General features: G+C 43.0%; 1 protein-coding gene across 1 annotated transcript in view; it reads left to right on the top strand.

The window, feature by feature from the left end:
- The window catches only part of DYNC2LI1 (dynein cytoplasmic 2 light intermediate chain 1), an 809,324-nt gene that overhangs the window by 24,942 nt on the left and 768,521 nt on the right, over nucleotides 1–15,861 (top strand). Inside the window, exon 2 of the mRNA XM_069608461.1 lies at nucleotides 12,660–12,780. Coding sequence (XP_069464562.1) covers nucleotides 12,660–12,780 — 121 coding nt within the window. The remainder of the gene's footprint in view (nucleotides 1–12,659; nucleotides 12,781–15,861) is intronic.

Raw genomic sequence — 15,861 nt, 5'->3', positions numbered from 1 at the left:
GTATCGCGGCCAGTGTCTGATTCGAACAGTGTAGCCTCTGCCATCCTGGAGGTACCGGCTTTTTATTTGTTTTGGCACGTGACGTAAATTAGTCGAGGCAGTATGGTCCTCCTTTTTGTTTTTATTATTACTAATGTTCGAGTCTTCTCCCTGCTTGTTGGAGTCTTATTACCGCATTCGGTATATTTGTGATCTGGTTTCAGGTGTGTTACGTGTAAGTTATTGATGGATTTAAATATGCACGCTATGATTCCTCTTCTATCCCCTAACCTTGATAGGCGATACATCAGCGCACCACCAGGGCGAGTAACATCTAATTGAGGGATAATGAGGTTTTTTGTAGGGACAGTGAGTAATTTGTAGGGAACTGAGATTGAGGAATACATTGAATAAATATATTCTGTCTCTTATGTGTTTGTAACCATGAATGGGTTGAGACAGGATTGCTAACCCGTTGACTTTAGTTGTGACTAACCTTTCTTGCAGTGGCAAGACTTTTTTTTGTACTGAGCATCTATGATGAGCCAAGCATGGTTTGTGTTTATAACTTGGCTAGACGGGCATTTCAGGGTGCAGACAGTCTAGCTTTCTTACTGTGACATGACATTGTTTACTGTGCATCAAGAATAAAGCAAACATGAGAAGTTCATTACGTGTCTAGACTGTAATACATTGTACAGCCAATTTGGACATATTTGGGAAATTGTATTTTTTAAAGGCAAAGTCAACAGGAGTATATTATTTTTTTGGGATCAGTGCTCCAGATAAGATTTTGAGGTGGGAGTATTTTACTCCCTTTTTTTATACTTTGAGAATAAATGTGAATTCAAGAGTAAAAATGACTTTTTTCCTTTGCAAGAGAGTAAAATGTATGTGACATCCAGTCGATGTGTTCAAAAACTGTATAGAAATCATTACCACGCGGCAGCTTTCTGCATTGTGACTGAATACACCTTGCATTATTTCTATAAAGTCTAGCCATTAGATCTGTCCTGTATATATTTAAATGTTGAAAACACAATAACCGAGCCAATTCCATAGTAAAGCAAACATGAATTGTATTGTGTTTTGAGATTCAATAGCAGAATTGTCTTTTGAAAGTCCTCATTTCCTGGAGCTATTACTTACTACCTAATGGTATGTCAATGTTATGATACAACAGTGCAGAGAGGCAAAGAGTCCATGCTAAATTCGATACCTAATCTCATGGTCAAATGGTTATTTATATAGCGCTTTTGGCAAAGCGCTTTACATAAAACATATTTATCACAATTATCAATAAATCGAAGCCAGTACTCCTTTATGGACCTCGAAAGGATGAAAGGGTGAGTTGGCCGTGCCAGGATTTGAACCTGCAACCTCCAGATCATACACAGTTTTCAGTAATGAGCGCTCAACCTGCTGAGCTATCTTGTTGGCTAACATCCTTCAGAGGGTGTTAAACTGAGTATTGACTGAGGTATAATAATCACAGTGCCTGGATGTTGGACGAACCATGTATGAAGCGCTACACAAAGTTAAATACCTATCTCGATTATCACAGGGACAGGTTTTGCTGAGTTTCTATTTCAATTACAAATGTAACTTTTGTTAGTTTTTGAACAGCGCTTGCCCTTCCTGCTGAGGCAAATATTGGTGCATCTAGAATGTAAACGTACTGGGACAGCCAGTGTGAAAAAAATGTTTGACATATATCGTGGTATTCTGAAATGTTCCTGTGCGCTGTTGGTGGCTTGCATCTGTTGCATTTTTCTATTGGAGATACCCTGCAAAACCAATTGCAAACTCTTTGACTTTTGTGAAGAATCCTACAGATCCCTCACTGAAACCCTGCCTAAAGTCTCCTCCTAGGTGGCCAGGGAAAGGCAGACTCTTTCTGATCCTGACTTTTGCGGTGGTGTGAGAATGAGACACTGTATGTGTCCTTTGAAAGGGAACATTTTTCCAAATTGCCCAAACAGTTAATGGCTTAGTCATTATAATGTCCCTGAATCAGCTATAAGATCTGTGACTCTGGGCTCAAGCACTATAAAACCTGAACAAGCCTTACCCACCGAAAGCCCCTTCAAAGTATTTCAGGCTAAACAGCCCCCTTACTCCCAAAGGTATAATGGAAAAGAATATTGCCTTAAATAGACTAGATCTGTAATTACAAATTCTAATAATTTCTCTTTAAATAACTTTAAGGGGACTAAATCTACCCTTAAAAATCAGAAGGTATTTAAGAGAACGAACTTTGTCCCTCCGAGTCCCGTAATCCCACAAGTACTGAGACGAGGAAGAGGTATGTTGTAGCAGTAGTCAGACAATCAAGCCTAACAGCCCACACCCGAATGAACCTGGGAGGCATAACAGGCCTTCTCAGGTGCAGGCAATCGGAAGGAGCTGGAAATGTGACTGGAGTGTGTGCTGTGGCACTAGAAGCAGAACGAAGAAGGCATGGAGCTGGCAAACGATGCAGAAGCTGGGGAACCAGAGGGATGCCAGAACGTGGATGCAGCAGATTTCACCTGCTTGTTCTGAGAGGGTCCTGTTCCCCCCCCAAACACAGAAGTGCAGAGGCTGCGCAGTGGAAGATGTGCAGGAAAACGGTCTTTCCCCATGTGAGCCTAAGTATTTGTTGAAGCTTTGATAAGGGAACAATGGAAATGTAGCACTTGCGTGCATCGGGTTATTCCCATTTGTTTGTGTCAAGTGCAAACGATGCAAGAGACCATTGTTGAACCCTTAACAGACTATAAACCTTATGAAGAAGTGGTTGTGTGTTGCTCATTATGAAGAGTAAATGTTACGAAGGTCATTGCTAAACATTTAACATTTCTAAGACCATTGTTAAACCTTTAACCTTTCAAAACTACATGAAGACGTGGTCGTGTGTGCCTAATTGTGCTTTGTAAAGGAAGACTGAACTCTATCCTTTATTTCACACTGGCATTTATCTCTTATAAAAGAAGTTAAGCAGTTAAACAATATAGCTACAATTGAAGAGAAGAGCTGGCATTGCCCAAGCCAAGAGTCTCCCCATACTAAGTTTGAAAGTAGCCTTTTTCAGAGCCAAAAAGCAATCTAACTCGAACTGTGTACCCAATAGCAGTTCAAAATTACCTATGATACAAGGTTGTAGGTCAATTGGTCGAATATAAATGGTCGACAGGACAAATGGTCGACACCAAAAGGTCGACAGGTCAAATGATCAAATTTATTTTTTTTCTTTTTCACAATTTTTTTTTTTTTGGGGGGGGGTCTCAACCCCTTTTTTTTTTTGCTAAAAACCCCTTTTTTCCCTAAACGAAAACCTAAAAAATATATATAGAAAATAAAAAAAATTTGATCATTTGTCCTGTGGACCAAATTGTGTCGACCATGTGTCTGTCGACCATTTGACTAGACACCATGATACAAGTGTTCAAGCATTAACTGGAGCCAAGAGAGTGGCACCAAGGCTTTTGGGTAATTACTTGGGCTAACATCTGGCAGAAAGGTGAAGGTAAAGTTCGGGAAGAGAAACCTGCTGTTGATGAATATTATCTAAAGTTGTTGTTGTGGCAGACAGACAATATAGGCAACAAGGCTGCCACTTTGAAGAGAGATATTCAGAGGAAGAGTGCCTTGCCTACCTGAAGGTGTTGAGGTACTTTAAAGTGAATCTTGTCAAAACCTGTTTTGAATCAACACAGATTACTGAAGTTGTGGTTGTAGCCCAAAGTACTGAAACTGTAGTGTTGTATCTGGTTGTTAGAACATTTCAGAAGCCTAAACGAAGTGGAGTACTATGAGGCAAAGGAGACTGTTCTAATGGTAAACCTGAGACAAAATGAAATTGTTGAAGTAGAAGCAGCAGCACTGTGGAGTCATCCTGACAAATATATCTACTGTGAATCCTAAACCTGTAACTAATGATATACTAGCTGTAAACCAAGAACTGACAGTGGTAGAAGTTGTATTTCTTTTCGAGCTGTGGCAAACTTCTTGAGTTACTGAAAGTGGTGGCAAAGCAGCGTGGCTGGGACTGCCATTGGTGCTGTTCTGAGGAAGTGGAAAGTCCATCATTAAGAAGAAGAGACATGCTATTGTTGGAACTTTAATTAACAAAACTTTACCTTGACATTGGAACATTAAGAGCTGATTTGAGACTATTCTATCTTGAAGGATTTCCTTGTTTCTTTTTATTTTTGAACATTGGAGTGAATTTACTTTGAATCCTGGGGAAGGGAACTCACCCAAGGTATTGAGAGGTTATCATGAAACTGTTAATGTTGTTGATGCTATTTTAATTGCCATATTTTCTTTGTAGTTGTTTAGTGTGAGGGCCAGATAGCTTGTGTTAGTGTGTTTCCCTTTAGTTTTGGTTAGGCAGGGAAATCCACAGCAGACTAGGGAGGCATTGCATTATTTTAGTCATCAACTTTATTCAGAAAATAATTATCCATTAAAGTACAATTTTCACAATACAAAACATTAAAAACCAAATTTACATTAATACCCACATCATTCTTGATGTCGTAAAATCATTATACACAGAGTATATGTACAATAATAAAAACCAGTGTCGACTTGGTTAGCCTTAATATCAGATACACATACACACACATCCTTACCCAACCACCTACTCTGGCAAAATAGTACCTATTCTTGCCTCTACCATTCTCTTGTTAAATGCAGATCTAACACAAATACTGGTTTGGTACAATATTTCAGGGCTCGGATAGCTGACGGGATTGAGAGCTGGGCTAGGTGGCTCCAACTGGGGTGAGCCAACGCACCCTTGCCTGGCAATAGGCCCTGCAAAAAAAGATGTGCCTCATCTTCACACCCCTTGCCACAAGGAGGGCATCAGGTTGAGGAACATGACCCATTCTTCCACTTGGCAGACTCGTGGGACAATGGGAGTGTGCCTAATCGAAACTTTGCAAACCAGCTTTTTAATTTTACTGACATTTGGAGGTCCCGATATACCTCCGACCCCCCCACCCCCTCCCCATGCCCTCCCAGACGTCCCTAAACTGCAAGTAAGCCCTAGCTTTTCCCCCCATTAGGCAGTTATCAACCTTCATACTCCACGCCCATTCTCTTAATTTATTCTTGACCACCACCTTGTAGGCTCTACCCAACCTTGTGGGGTCACTCCATAGATCCTCCAGCACAATATTAAAAAGCATGGTTCTTTCATGCCTAAACCAAGAAAGTTTACTACCACCTGGCAACGAAAGCAACTCCTCCAAGCCTTCCCTAAACAGAACTAAAACTTTATTGTTCCAAATCTGCAGCTGGTATAACACTGGCTGAATCATAATAACATAACTAATCTCAATGAGGCCAAATTCCCATGACAATGGCGTGGACGGTGCATTAGGGGTAGACCAAGCACTGATTTAAAAAATCTGTTTTCGGCTGTCTGAATGGAGGTACAATCAAGTGCACCCCATAGTTCAGCTCCATAGGTTAACCCCTGGGATTGCCTGAACCTGGTAGATCTTAAGGTACCGAAAGAACTTCACCCTCTAGTCTTGTTACTAGATTCCTAATGAGGCCGCACTGACTCAAGTGCAATAACAAACGCTTTACTATCTGGTCCTGCCATTTAAGTGTGTTCGAGAAAATCAACCCCAAATACGTATATGAGTCCATAGACTCCGGAGGCTGGCCATTTAAGTGGAAATTCACCCATAGTTGGGCCTTTTTCCCAGCGCTGGCACACCGCATAGTTTTAGTTTTGGAAAAATTGATTCTAAGGCCTTTTGCTGTACGTAGCTTATAAAAAACGTCCAGCTGGATCTGTAGGCCAACCAGGGTTTTTGACAGCAGAACTGCGTCATCCGCAAACAACAATAGCCTACATTTTCTATTACGCAGAGTTGGGGCGTCCCTTGCGGCTTCTAAAAATCCAGGCACTACACTATTACTGTATAATAAGAATAGCAAAGGCACAGCAACGCACCCCTACCTAACCCCAACATCAGTAGATACTGGATTGGTTAACTCGCCAGACGGCCCCCAACGTATCCATGCCGAGTTGCCAGAATATAGAGATTTAATACCATTACCCAAAGATTGTTCCTTTAGCACAGACCACAAAGAATCCCTCGGCACTGTATCAAACGCTGACTGTAGATCGGCAAACACCAAATACAAGCATTGTGAATTGAAAAGCGTGTATTTCAGGCATAAGAGGTCGAGCATCATAGCCTGATCTAACGTGGAGATACCTGCTCTAAATTCTGCTTGCACATTGGAAAGAATTCCTTCACTGGCAACCCAGTCCTCCAGATGGTGCAAAAGCACCCTGGAATAAGGTTTTGCCAATGAATCGATCAACACAATCAGCCTATAATTGCTTGACAAGTCCTGATCACCTCTCTTATATTTTGGAATGATGGTTGCCTACTTCCAACTACTCGGGGGGAGGTTTCTAGAAAAAACACCATTAAAAAACGTCCTTAAAAAGGGTCAACATAACATAGGTTCACTTTTAAAAAGATCAATGGGAATGCAATCCGGGCCGGGGGCCTTTACCTTTTTGCTTCAGACAGCGCATGAACTACTTCTGGGGCTGTAATCGTATCAACCCTATCTTCGTTGGAGGGAAAGGAGGATACCAGTTATCTCACTACTGGCCTGCTCGGACCGCACTGCAGCATACAAAGCAGTGAAATGGCCAGCCCAGGCATCCAAAGAGATGCTGCTTACTACACTCGGCTGCTCAGATTTGAGATTTTTCTTCACCAGCTGCCAAAACTCTTTAGAATCGTTTGACCCTGCAGCCCTACCAAGAACGGACCAAATGCTTTTACCCTGTTCTTTCTTCTTTTCAAAAAGCATGTGTGTAGTCATGCCTGAGTTTTCTTTTTTTTTTTTAACCACCCACACTTAAGCGTGTTCCCCAAGGCAGTCTTGGCCTCCCAACATTCATGACCATACCAACCCACAGATTGGCGGTTTGCCGATGCATAAGGGCGTCTTTCGTTGGTGACAAATGGAGAAAATCTTTCTGTGAACAGTCTGTAAAAATCGACATGTGATAAAGGTGGATTTGAGCAAAAGCCTTGTAAATTATGGCCTGAAAATCAGCTGTTGGTGATTGTGGCCATCTGCGACTTGACTTGTGAATCAACAGGCCTACTTTGACTACCGGTGTTCGAAGAGACCAATAAAGAAGCCATCAAATGATCACGGTCACTCTCGGCTCTCTCCAAGTCCTTTAACCCTTTAAATGCCAGCGACGAGCCGGCTCGTCGGTAAAAACCGCTCCAGGTTGCCACCGACGAGCCGGCTCGTCGGTGGCACTTAAGGGGTTAATGAGGGGGGAAATGTTGGCGGGTTTGGGCGGTGAATACCGCGATTTAAAAAAGAAACCCGTTGGCACTGGGAGGGAACCTCAATGGCACTTAAGAGGTTAAAGAGAATAACACTATCCCAATGGGGAGCAAGAGCGAAAATAAAATCAATATGGCTCCCTTTGGTCTGTGTGTGAAAGGTAATGTGTGCCGGAGAATCTTCCAAAAACCTCTCATTGCAGGCTCGCACCATGTGCGTGTAACATCCGAACAATGCCCGCTAAGGGGTTACAACGTGTGCTCGGAGGGACCGATGGCCACGGAATACCCCATAGTTAATCTTCCACAGCAAGGTTCCATGTAGACTCGCTCAGTTCCTCCTATCAGTTGAAGTCGCCCAGCACAAAAAACTGGCAGTTAGGGGAAGCAGTAGTGGGTAGGGTGAGCTTATTCAAGGCCAGCTCCAATGGCACTAAGGTTTTGCCTCGGATATACATTTAAGAAGAAGACAATCGGGCCATTCCTGAAATTGCACACCACACTAAGCAGGTCAGGTGACCCCACATCCAGAACTTTTCATGTTGCCCTAATACTTGCATGGATGCAAATCAATAGCCCTTCCTTAGGGCGCTCTCTCTAGGATCTAACCGCAGGAGAAAAAAAGGACCGATAATTAGGCATGTGCTCCTGGGAGACTGGGAGAGTGACCACGTCTCCTGCAAACATATCACCCTATAGTTAATTATCAGGGCTTGTCAATCAGGATCTAATACTTTACTGGCAAGCCCATTGATGTTCCACGATAGGACTGTAATCCCATCAGCCCCACTCAGAGCCCTAGAGCTGTCCACTAAGGGCCTATGCAGGGCCGGCACTTCCTCCAACACTGGACCAACAATGGGATTGCCAAGTAATGCCCACCCAGGCTCAATACCATTTGCTAAACCCTCCCTGGGGTCCCCCAGATAAGCAGGGCTGGCATCAAACTCCAAGCGGGGTGTGGCCCAATGCATCGATATACAGTGTCTAAGGCACCCTGGGAAATGGCTACGGTGGGGGCCTTTGAAGCAACTTCCAGGGTTTCACGCGAGCAGTCCAAGAGCAACGCACTAGTTGTCAAGTTCTGTCCCCAGGCCCCAGCAGCTTGGGCTTCTGGGGGTGAAAGATTTGCCAGAACACCCCCCACACTCCCAAGTGGACTCAAGCCAGGCATCATGCAAGTGACAGGTTTTGAAGATGGAATCACAACCAACCATAATCCCCTTTGAAGGCAAGGCTTCTTTACAATTCCAAAGACAGGTCCTCACATACGGGTTGATGAAATCAAACTTGACACTGCAGCCACCACAAAACATGCAATCCGACAGGTTATGGCAAGTCGTAAAAATGCTACTCTTCATGTCTTTAACCCGCAAAAAATCTCTGCTTTAACAAGAGTATGTTTATAAGCATTCTTAATCCCATGCATTCTCAGTCTAAAAGTACATATCAAGTTCATGGACTGCCACCCCACCAAAGGATTATCGGGACTGGCACTGATTAGAGAGAGGCCATGCACCACCCTGGCAGGGGCGTTGATCACAGCAGGAGGTTCCGGGGGAGCAATCAAACACGTTTGCAACCCTTGGCGGTCCACACAACCCGCCAAACACACTTCCGCTGGAGCTACACTTGAATCAAGGGAGAGGGTGGTAGAAATAGAAGGACCGGAGCCCGTCTTATTCCAGGCACAACCCAAAGACATTGTAGGAGGTGGCAAAATAAGGGGCACTATAGGGGGCACATTGGGTCAAAACAAAAGTGCTGTCACTGGTGCTATAGGATGTCTTAAAGCCCTTTCCACTTTACTTATCCTTTAATAAAATGACATGTTTCAAATCATCAGTTGTCCGCCTCGCATTGCTAACACCTCACACTTTTTACCCAGTTTTTCCACAGAAAGTGTGCTGAATAACGCAACATTTTAACCCAATATTATAGCCCCCTTCCCCGAATCCCCTTAGTTGATACAGGTATAGCTACAGCTATAGATTTTGCCAGTAATGGTCACTTTAAATCACATGTTTGAAGCTGCTGCCACAACCTATCTATGCCAGTCGCGCTTCATGCATGTGATTTTAAAGTGACTGTTACTGGATTAGATAGGTTGTGGCAGCAACCTAATGAAAATAATTGAAGGTGCTCCTATTTAGTGTACTGTTGTTCATATGGCATTTCCTGGATGTTTTCATGTGAACCAGCTGTATTGTTTAGCTTTTTACCCCTTTGTCATAAATGGTGCTGCAAACGCATTATTTCAGCACATTATTTTAAAACCTATTCCCCACTTAATTATTCTGTGCTCTCTCATTAGATAGCTGGTTAGATAGCACAGTGAGCTGAGCACTCATTCTGACGTCTGTGCGTAGCCTGCTGATGCAGATTCGAATCCCGGCAGGGCTAACTTGGCCTTTCATCTTTCTGAGGTCAATAAATTGAGTACCACGCAGTGGGATAATATCAACTGTTATTTCAGCGCTTAGATACCTGTGGGTTCGTAGCGCTAGAAACCTAGAAACTAAACAAACTATGCTTGGTCACTCGCGCTAATTTTAGATAATATTTAGGCCACTCCATTCAAAATATTTACCAGGTAGGACTGCCCATGGATCATGAAATTTACTGTATATTTTTGTTGTTTCCATAGAGAAACAATTATAAATTGTATGACTTTCATCCCATTTTTCTTAAAAATTGTGCTCCAAAATGTATCATTTCAGCACCCAAAAAATTCTCGTGGGGCGGAATAGCCTCCTGCACCCTCCACACCAACCCACCTAAACCCTCCTTAAATATTTAGGGCTCCCTAGCTATGCTCAGTCACTTGGCACTAATTTGAGTAAACATTTGGCACTCTTTACTTAAAATATTCAACACTCCCCCTTGGTGGCTCACCCATGAATCTTTTAGAATCTTCAGGAGCTATCTGCACCCCTGGCACGAAAAGCTGCCTCTGCCACTGCGCAGCATAACATCTGTGATGCCTTGTTTGGGAAAAGGGTATTTGAACACAAGTGTGAAATGGACCCACCATCAAAACAATTCTTTGATCTATGTGTGCCTAATGCCAACATATAAAATGAGGCAGAAACCAGCCAGTGTTTTGGGTGTTAGGACATTGTTTCAGAAAGTTGGTGTTCGGTCAGTGAGTAGATTAGTAGGAGAGACTATTGGAAGAGCCTGAGTAGTGTGATGAATCCTGCGGATTCCTCACTAATTCCCTGCCTCAAGTCTCCTCTCAGGTGGCCATGGAAAGGAAGACACTTTCTGATCCTGACCTTGGGGTGGTGTTCTTCAGGAGGATCACCTGGGAGGAAACATGCAAAGGGGAGTGAGGGGAATCTGTGGGATGAGACACAGTATTTGCCATATTTTGGGGAGGATAACTCCATAATACCAAAGTAGCTTGTTGCAATAACCATTTATCCATTCTACAAGGTCCGCCTGTAAATAAGAATGAGATCAATTATACACTGTCAGGCCTTAGGAGGAATAACACTCCTTATAAAGATCTTAAAACTTGGAAAGCTAGAGACCTCTCTGAAGCCCATTGGTACAGTGAACGAAAATCTAAGAAAAATAACAGCTTAAAAGAATTGCGTACTCCTTGTCAATCACGCTTGGTGTCTGTTTATGTAATGCCTTTAAAGAATATTGGGAAGAAGAAAGGTTTGTTTAAAAGTAAAAATCAAGTCCAGAAAACTAACTTTGTTATTGGGAACTTCAAGTCCTATAATTCCCTATGTACTGGGACGAGGAAGAGGGCTGAAGAGGTGCAAGGTTGTAGAAGTAGTCTCATTAATCTCAATGACCCACACCCGAGGGAGACTGGGAGGCTTAAAAAGCCACCTCTGATGCAGATTGTAAAGAGAGCAGGAGAATTTTGTTTGGGATTTAAAATGTAGTTTGAAAGCTTCCTTGATTTTTAAATGTTTAAACGGATACTGAAATAGAAAGCGGTAGTCAAGGTCGTTGTAGGAGTATTTCATGGATTTTTCCCAGTGATTTTATTTTAAAGAATTTTTTATTTTTTTTAATACATTGCCCTTAAATCCTTAAATTACTGCGATTTATTCTGCTTTTTTTGCTTCGGAGGTTGGGAGAGTGTTCTACAGTTTTCCTGGGTATTGATGGGTTGCAGCAGGCCCACTGCTTGGCAAGAAACCAGGCAAGACAAGGTTCTAGTATTCTTTATAAAGTGACTTACTGAAATACGTCAATTTTTTCCAAAGTAAATATTTAGTAGTATTTTGTTGAAAACAAAATATTTTAATAGTAATTGCTACAAAAATTCCTTTTCGGGATATGAGGCACTTAAAAAAAGCAAAACAACTGTCAATAATGGCAGTCACAGTTGTGATGTTTTTGTAAAACCTTTAAATGTCTTAACAGATTCCTAGCCAGGTAAGCAGAGGTTTGAGCAATGAGGCCAATAACTGAGTTTCACAACAACCGCTCCAAGTTACTGCTTTTCACTTGCAGCGTTTTGTGAGGATCTGTTTACACGGCATCGAGAAGTGTCTTCAAGTAGCAGGGTCATACGGTATAGTTTCTTTAAAATGTCACAAGCACAATATAGGTTTTCAATTTTAAGCTGCCAGAACCCAACTAACCGTTACACTCAGTGTTTCCAGAGCATGGATCACTTAGTTATAGGCATTTTAAAGCCTTTTAAAAGCTCTTTCAAAAGGCACCTTTTGTACAGATCTTTCTGTATAAAGCTAAAGGGCCGTTTTGTTTGCAAAAACTGGTTTACACCTACAGATGCAGTACCTATTGCAGTCTAAACAAAACAACATTTATTTTATCGACCCAAGAGACTTCCGTATCTCCACTCCACTTCAACAGCACACCAACAACGAGCCTATCCAAAAGAAAATTTTGTGATGCAGCCAACCACGGATGTTTCCAAAACTTCTTTTTCTGTGTGCAATCAAAAGGTAACTTCTTGATTCATGTGAATTGTTCATTTAGCTGTTAGGGAGTCTGGAATTTCGAATTTTAAATCATATGCTGTAGTAATCCTGAACTGGAGCCAGTTTACCCATCACCCTTTCCTGATTTTATGACCGCAGTGTGCCGCTAGGACAAGAGTCAAGGTTGCAAATTATTGTAAAGGGGATCAAGGCAAAGATGGTCATGGTAGGAAGGGAAATGGGCAGGTTTGACAAAACACTGAACAAGGGATCCTAAGATACTGTCTTTTATTAAATGGTGTTCCTTTTAGATTTGCTTTAAACAGAGCAGATATTTAAGATTTACCGCAAAAATTGCTTGAACTTAAAAAACACTCTGTACAGTTAATGCTGATTTTATATATAAGAACTTTTTCTCTGTTTCTGTTAGTGACAATCTCTGGGATATAGCCCTTGCTGAAGTGCAGAAGAAGGAGAATCTTGAAAGTCAAGATGGTGATGGAGCTGAAGTCTGGGAAAGATCCGTCTTCTTCATCGGGAATAAAAATGGGGTAAATAATATTTATTAGAGAACTTTTATGTGTGATATTTCTGAATTCAATGTTAAAATTAAGAATGTAAGTCCTAAGCATGGGTACTTTCCAAGAGGGCCCAGTCTGACAAATTCTTTTTTTGGGGGACATGGGTGCTGGGACGAGCAGGAAGGAATATGTGTTCTGTCTCAGTAAATAAAATAACCTTTTCCATAGTCTTTTCTTAAAAATAACTAACTACAAATGTGTATTTGCTCTACCCCGCGCATGCCACCATTCCCTGTTTTAGCATTCTTTTCAAAACTGGCCAGTTTATCCACCTCCTAAGCCAGTTGGACCCACAGTATGAAGTTGGTGCAATGGCAAAAGCAGCTGGTAAATGCAAATGCTGCTTGTTTTTGCTGCCCACTAAAGTGTGAGGCCTGGGTTGTGTACTGTCGGGAGGATTTATAGGAATACTGCAGTAAATGCCACCTGTTCAAATACCTCCTTGAAATGCCTCCCATTTTGACATCCACCCAAATGTTCGCGGTAACATGAAGCTACGGTATGAACTTGCAGATCATTCAACTTCATGGAAAACATCTTTAAGTGCAACTCCAAAGAAGAAGAAGAGAAAGTGGGCAACTCTGATGGCGACCTTGTCACCTCCTTTTCAACATAACGAAGAGTAGAATCCATACTGAGGTTCCTGTGCGTTATTAAAAATTGTACTGCGGAGGTATGATCTACTGTACGGAATCCTTTTCCATCATCAAAACTTGGGGTGAAGTTGATTACACAAACATTGAAGCAGCTTTTCAGAATGACTGCATTGTGTAATTCTTTTATGTCTGCATCGGTAACTGCCATACAGGTAGATTTCTCCTGATATGGCAGAGATCCTCTGTTACTACGTGCATCAATACTAACTGCCAAATCTGGTATTGGTGGGGTCCAAATCCACCAAACATGCGGGTGCCTAGATCTGAATTATTTTGCCCAATACATTATAGGATTTAGAATTTTGTGGTTTTAGGTCGCACAAAGAGATGGTCCTGTGGGGTGTCTGCTGTTGTCCAGTATAAATGTGCATTAACTGCCTGAAAATAGAGTGGAAAGAATGGAGCTGAGATTGTGAGAGTTAGTGGTAATAGAGAAGGGTGCAAGTGGCTGTAGAGGGGTAGGGTGACAGTGTGTAGGCTGAAGGAAATAGTAGAGAGAGCTGGAGAGAGAGAATGATGGAAAGGGAGAGAGAGGAGGGAGTTGTAGGTGGGAAGGTTGGAGGTAGGAGAGAGAGAGAGGGGGGGCGAATTGTAGAGCTGGAAATGAGGAGTGTGGGAAGACCAGAGGGACAGAAAAGGAGAAAGTTTGGAGGAGAGAGAAAGAGATGGAGATGGAGAAGGAGACAAAAACTCAAGGAAGTAGGAAGGGATAGGAGACTGTGATTGAGAAGGAGGGGGAGACAAAAGAGGGAGTATGACGAGAAAGAGTTGTAAGATCAGGAAGACCAGTGCGTATTGCACTTCGCCAAAGTACTCCAACAATCCCTTTTGTACCTTGATCTAGGCTTACATTCCGTTAGATATGAGACCAGCTGTAAACATCAGAGTTGTGGCTAATGTTACATTGGGTAAGGAGTCCAATTATTTATAAAAAACCTTCTGTGTGAATTAGTTGAAATTACTGGTACCACCTCTGAAAATGGTTTACGCATGTCCAAATATATGTTGACTCGACTGAACTCTGTCAGCCTGATATCCATTGAGGTTAAGTGGGTGTCATGATGCCTAGCCCCAGGCATCCGGACCAAGCCCATCAGCCCCGGGAGCAGGCATCTAGACATTTAGTAAAACCTCAGCAGCCCCGGCTAGGGGCTATCTGGGTTCAGTCCTGGCGCTTTAGGCGCCAGGTTCTTAGTAGGAATCAGACCTGGCGCCTAAGGCGCCAGGCTCATAGTCATTACTTACCTCAGGCAGACCATGCTGCAAATGACTCCAATCCAACATGAAGCCTGAAAGGGACTATTTTTCTACAGGGACTATTTTTACTCGGGTGTGGTTCTAGGGACTTCTTACCTGGGACTACTTTTGAGGCTATTTAAACCACACCCGACCAGCAACACACGCTTCGCGTTATTCTGCATCCAGCAGCGTAACACTCACCGTTCCTGCAGCCTGCATCCAGTCTTCTGCCATGCCCGCCTCGAATCCGGAGCTCCTAAAACAAAGAGGAAAGAAAGGGACAAGGTTAGAAAATGAACTTATTTCTATTCCACACCTGATTCTGGATCCATCTTGTCTCCGGACCTGTAAAGAACATCATTTCTGCACGTGCCGCTCCTCCAGCTGCAGCGCCGCACCATACTCACCAGTCTTCACAGCATCCTTCGGGTCGGCGCTGCCTCCATCATTTCTTCGGCGAACTTCGGCACCTAGGAGACAAAAGAAAACCACAAGGTGAGCCGAGGGAACCAACAAATATAATTCTTACCACCATAGACTTACCTGATTTACCACCGGAGGCATCCTTTTGTGACTCTCCATATTTTCACGTTCCGCATCTGTAAAGAGAGACAAAACAACATGTTTTCCTCGTGCAACATTTACTGGACAGCGCCGGGTAATACAGACTCTTACCTGAGCGCCACCAGCTGCCACAAGAGCATCTTTTTATGAGCCAGCTGCAAGACAAGAAAGGAAGGGGGGAACAAGAGTGAACATCGGACATATTGAACTCTATGCACTTGATACTTACTGGTCCTCACCAGGAACCTCAGAGTCAATACTCTCCGGAACTCTCCCGAGCCTTCAAACCAGTGAAGTAACTGGAATCGACGCGCCCCTGCAAATCCACGCAGGATGGAGAGCTCATCTTTCAAGAATATAAGGTGAGATTGCTGTGAGGGCATTTCGGAGGTGATTAGTTGGGGAGGACTGTGGGTGTGCCATCACTTGAATCCACAAGTGGCTAAATCCATCTCTCCACATGCAGGAGAATATTTCTACGGGTTAAGCAGACAAGATTAGGAGGGCAGATCCAGTCAGTCATCGCTGCACTACGCATCACCTGGGTGGAGACAGCAGCTGTCTGTGTCCGACCGACACCCCTGTGGGAGCC

Source organism: Ambystoma mexicanum, chromosome 4q, assembly GCF_040938575.1.
Source record: "Ambystoma mexicanum isolate Mex_15411 chromosome 4q, UKY_AmexF1_1, whole genome shotgun sequence".
Taxonomy (NCBI): domain Eukaryota; kingdom Metazoa; phylum Chordata; class Amphibia; order Caudata; family Ambystomatidae; genus Ambystoma; species Ambystoma mexicanum.
This window is presented reverse-complemented; position numbering and strand designations above follow the sequence as displayed.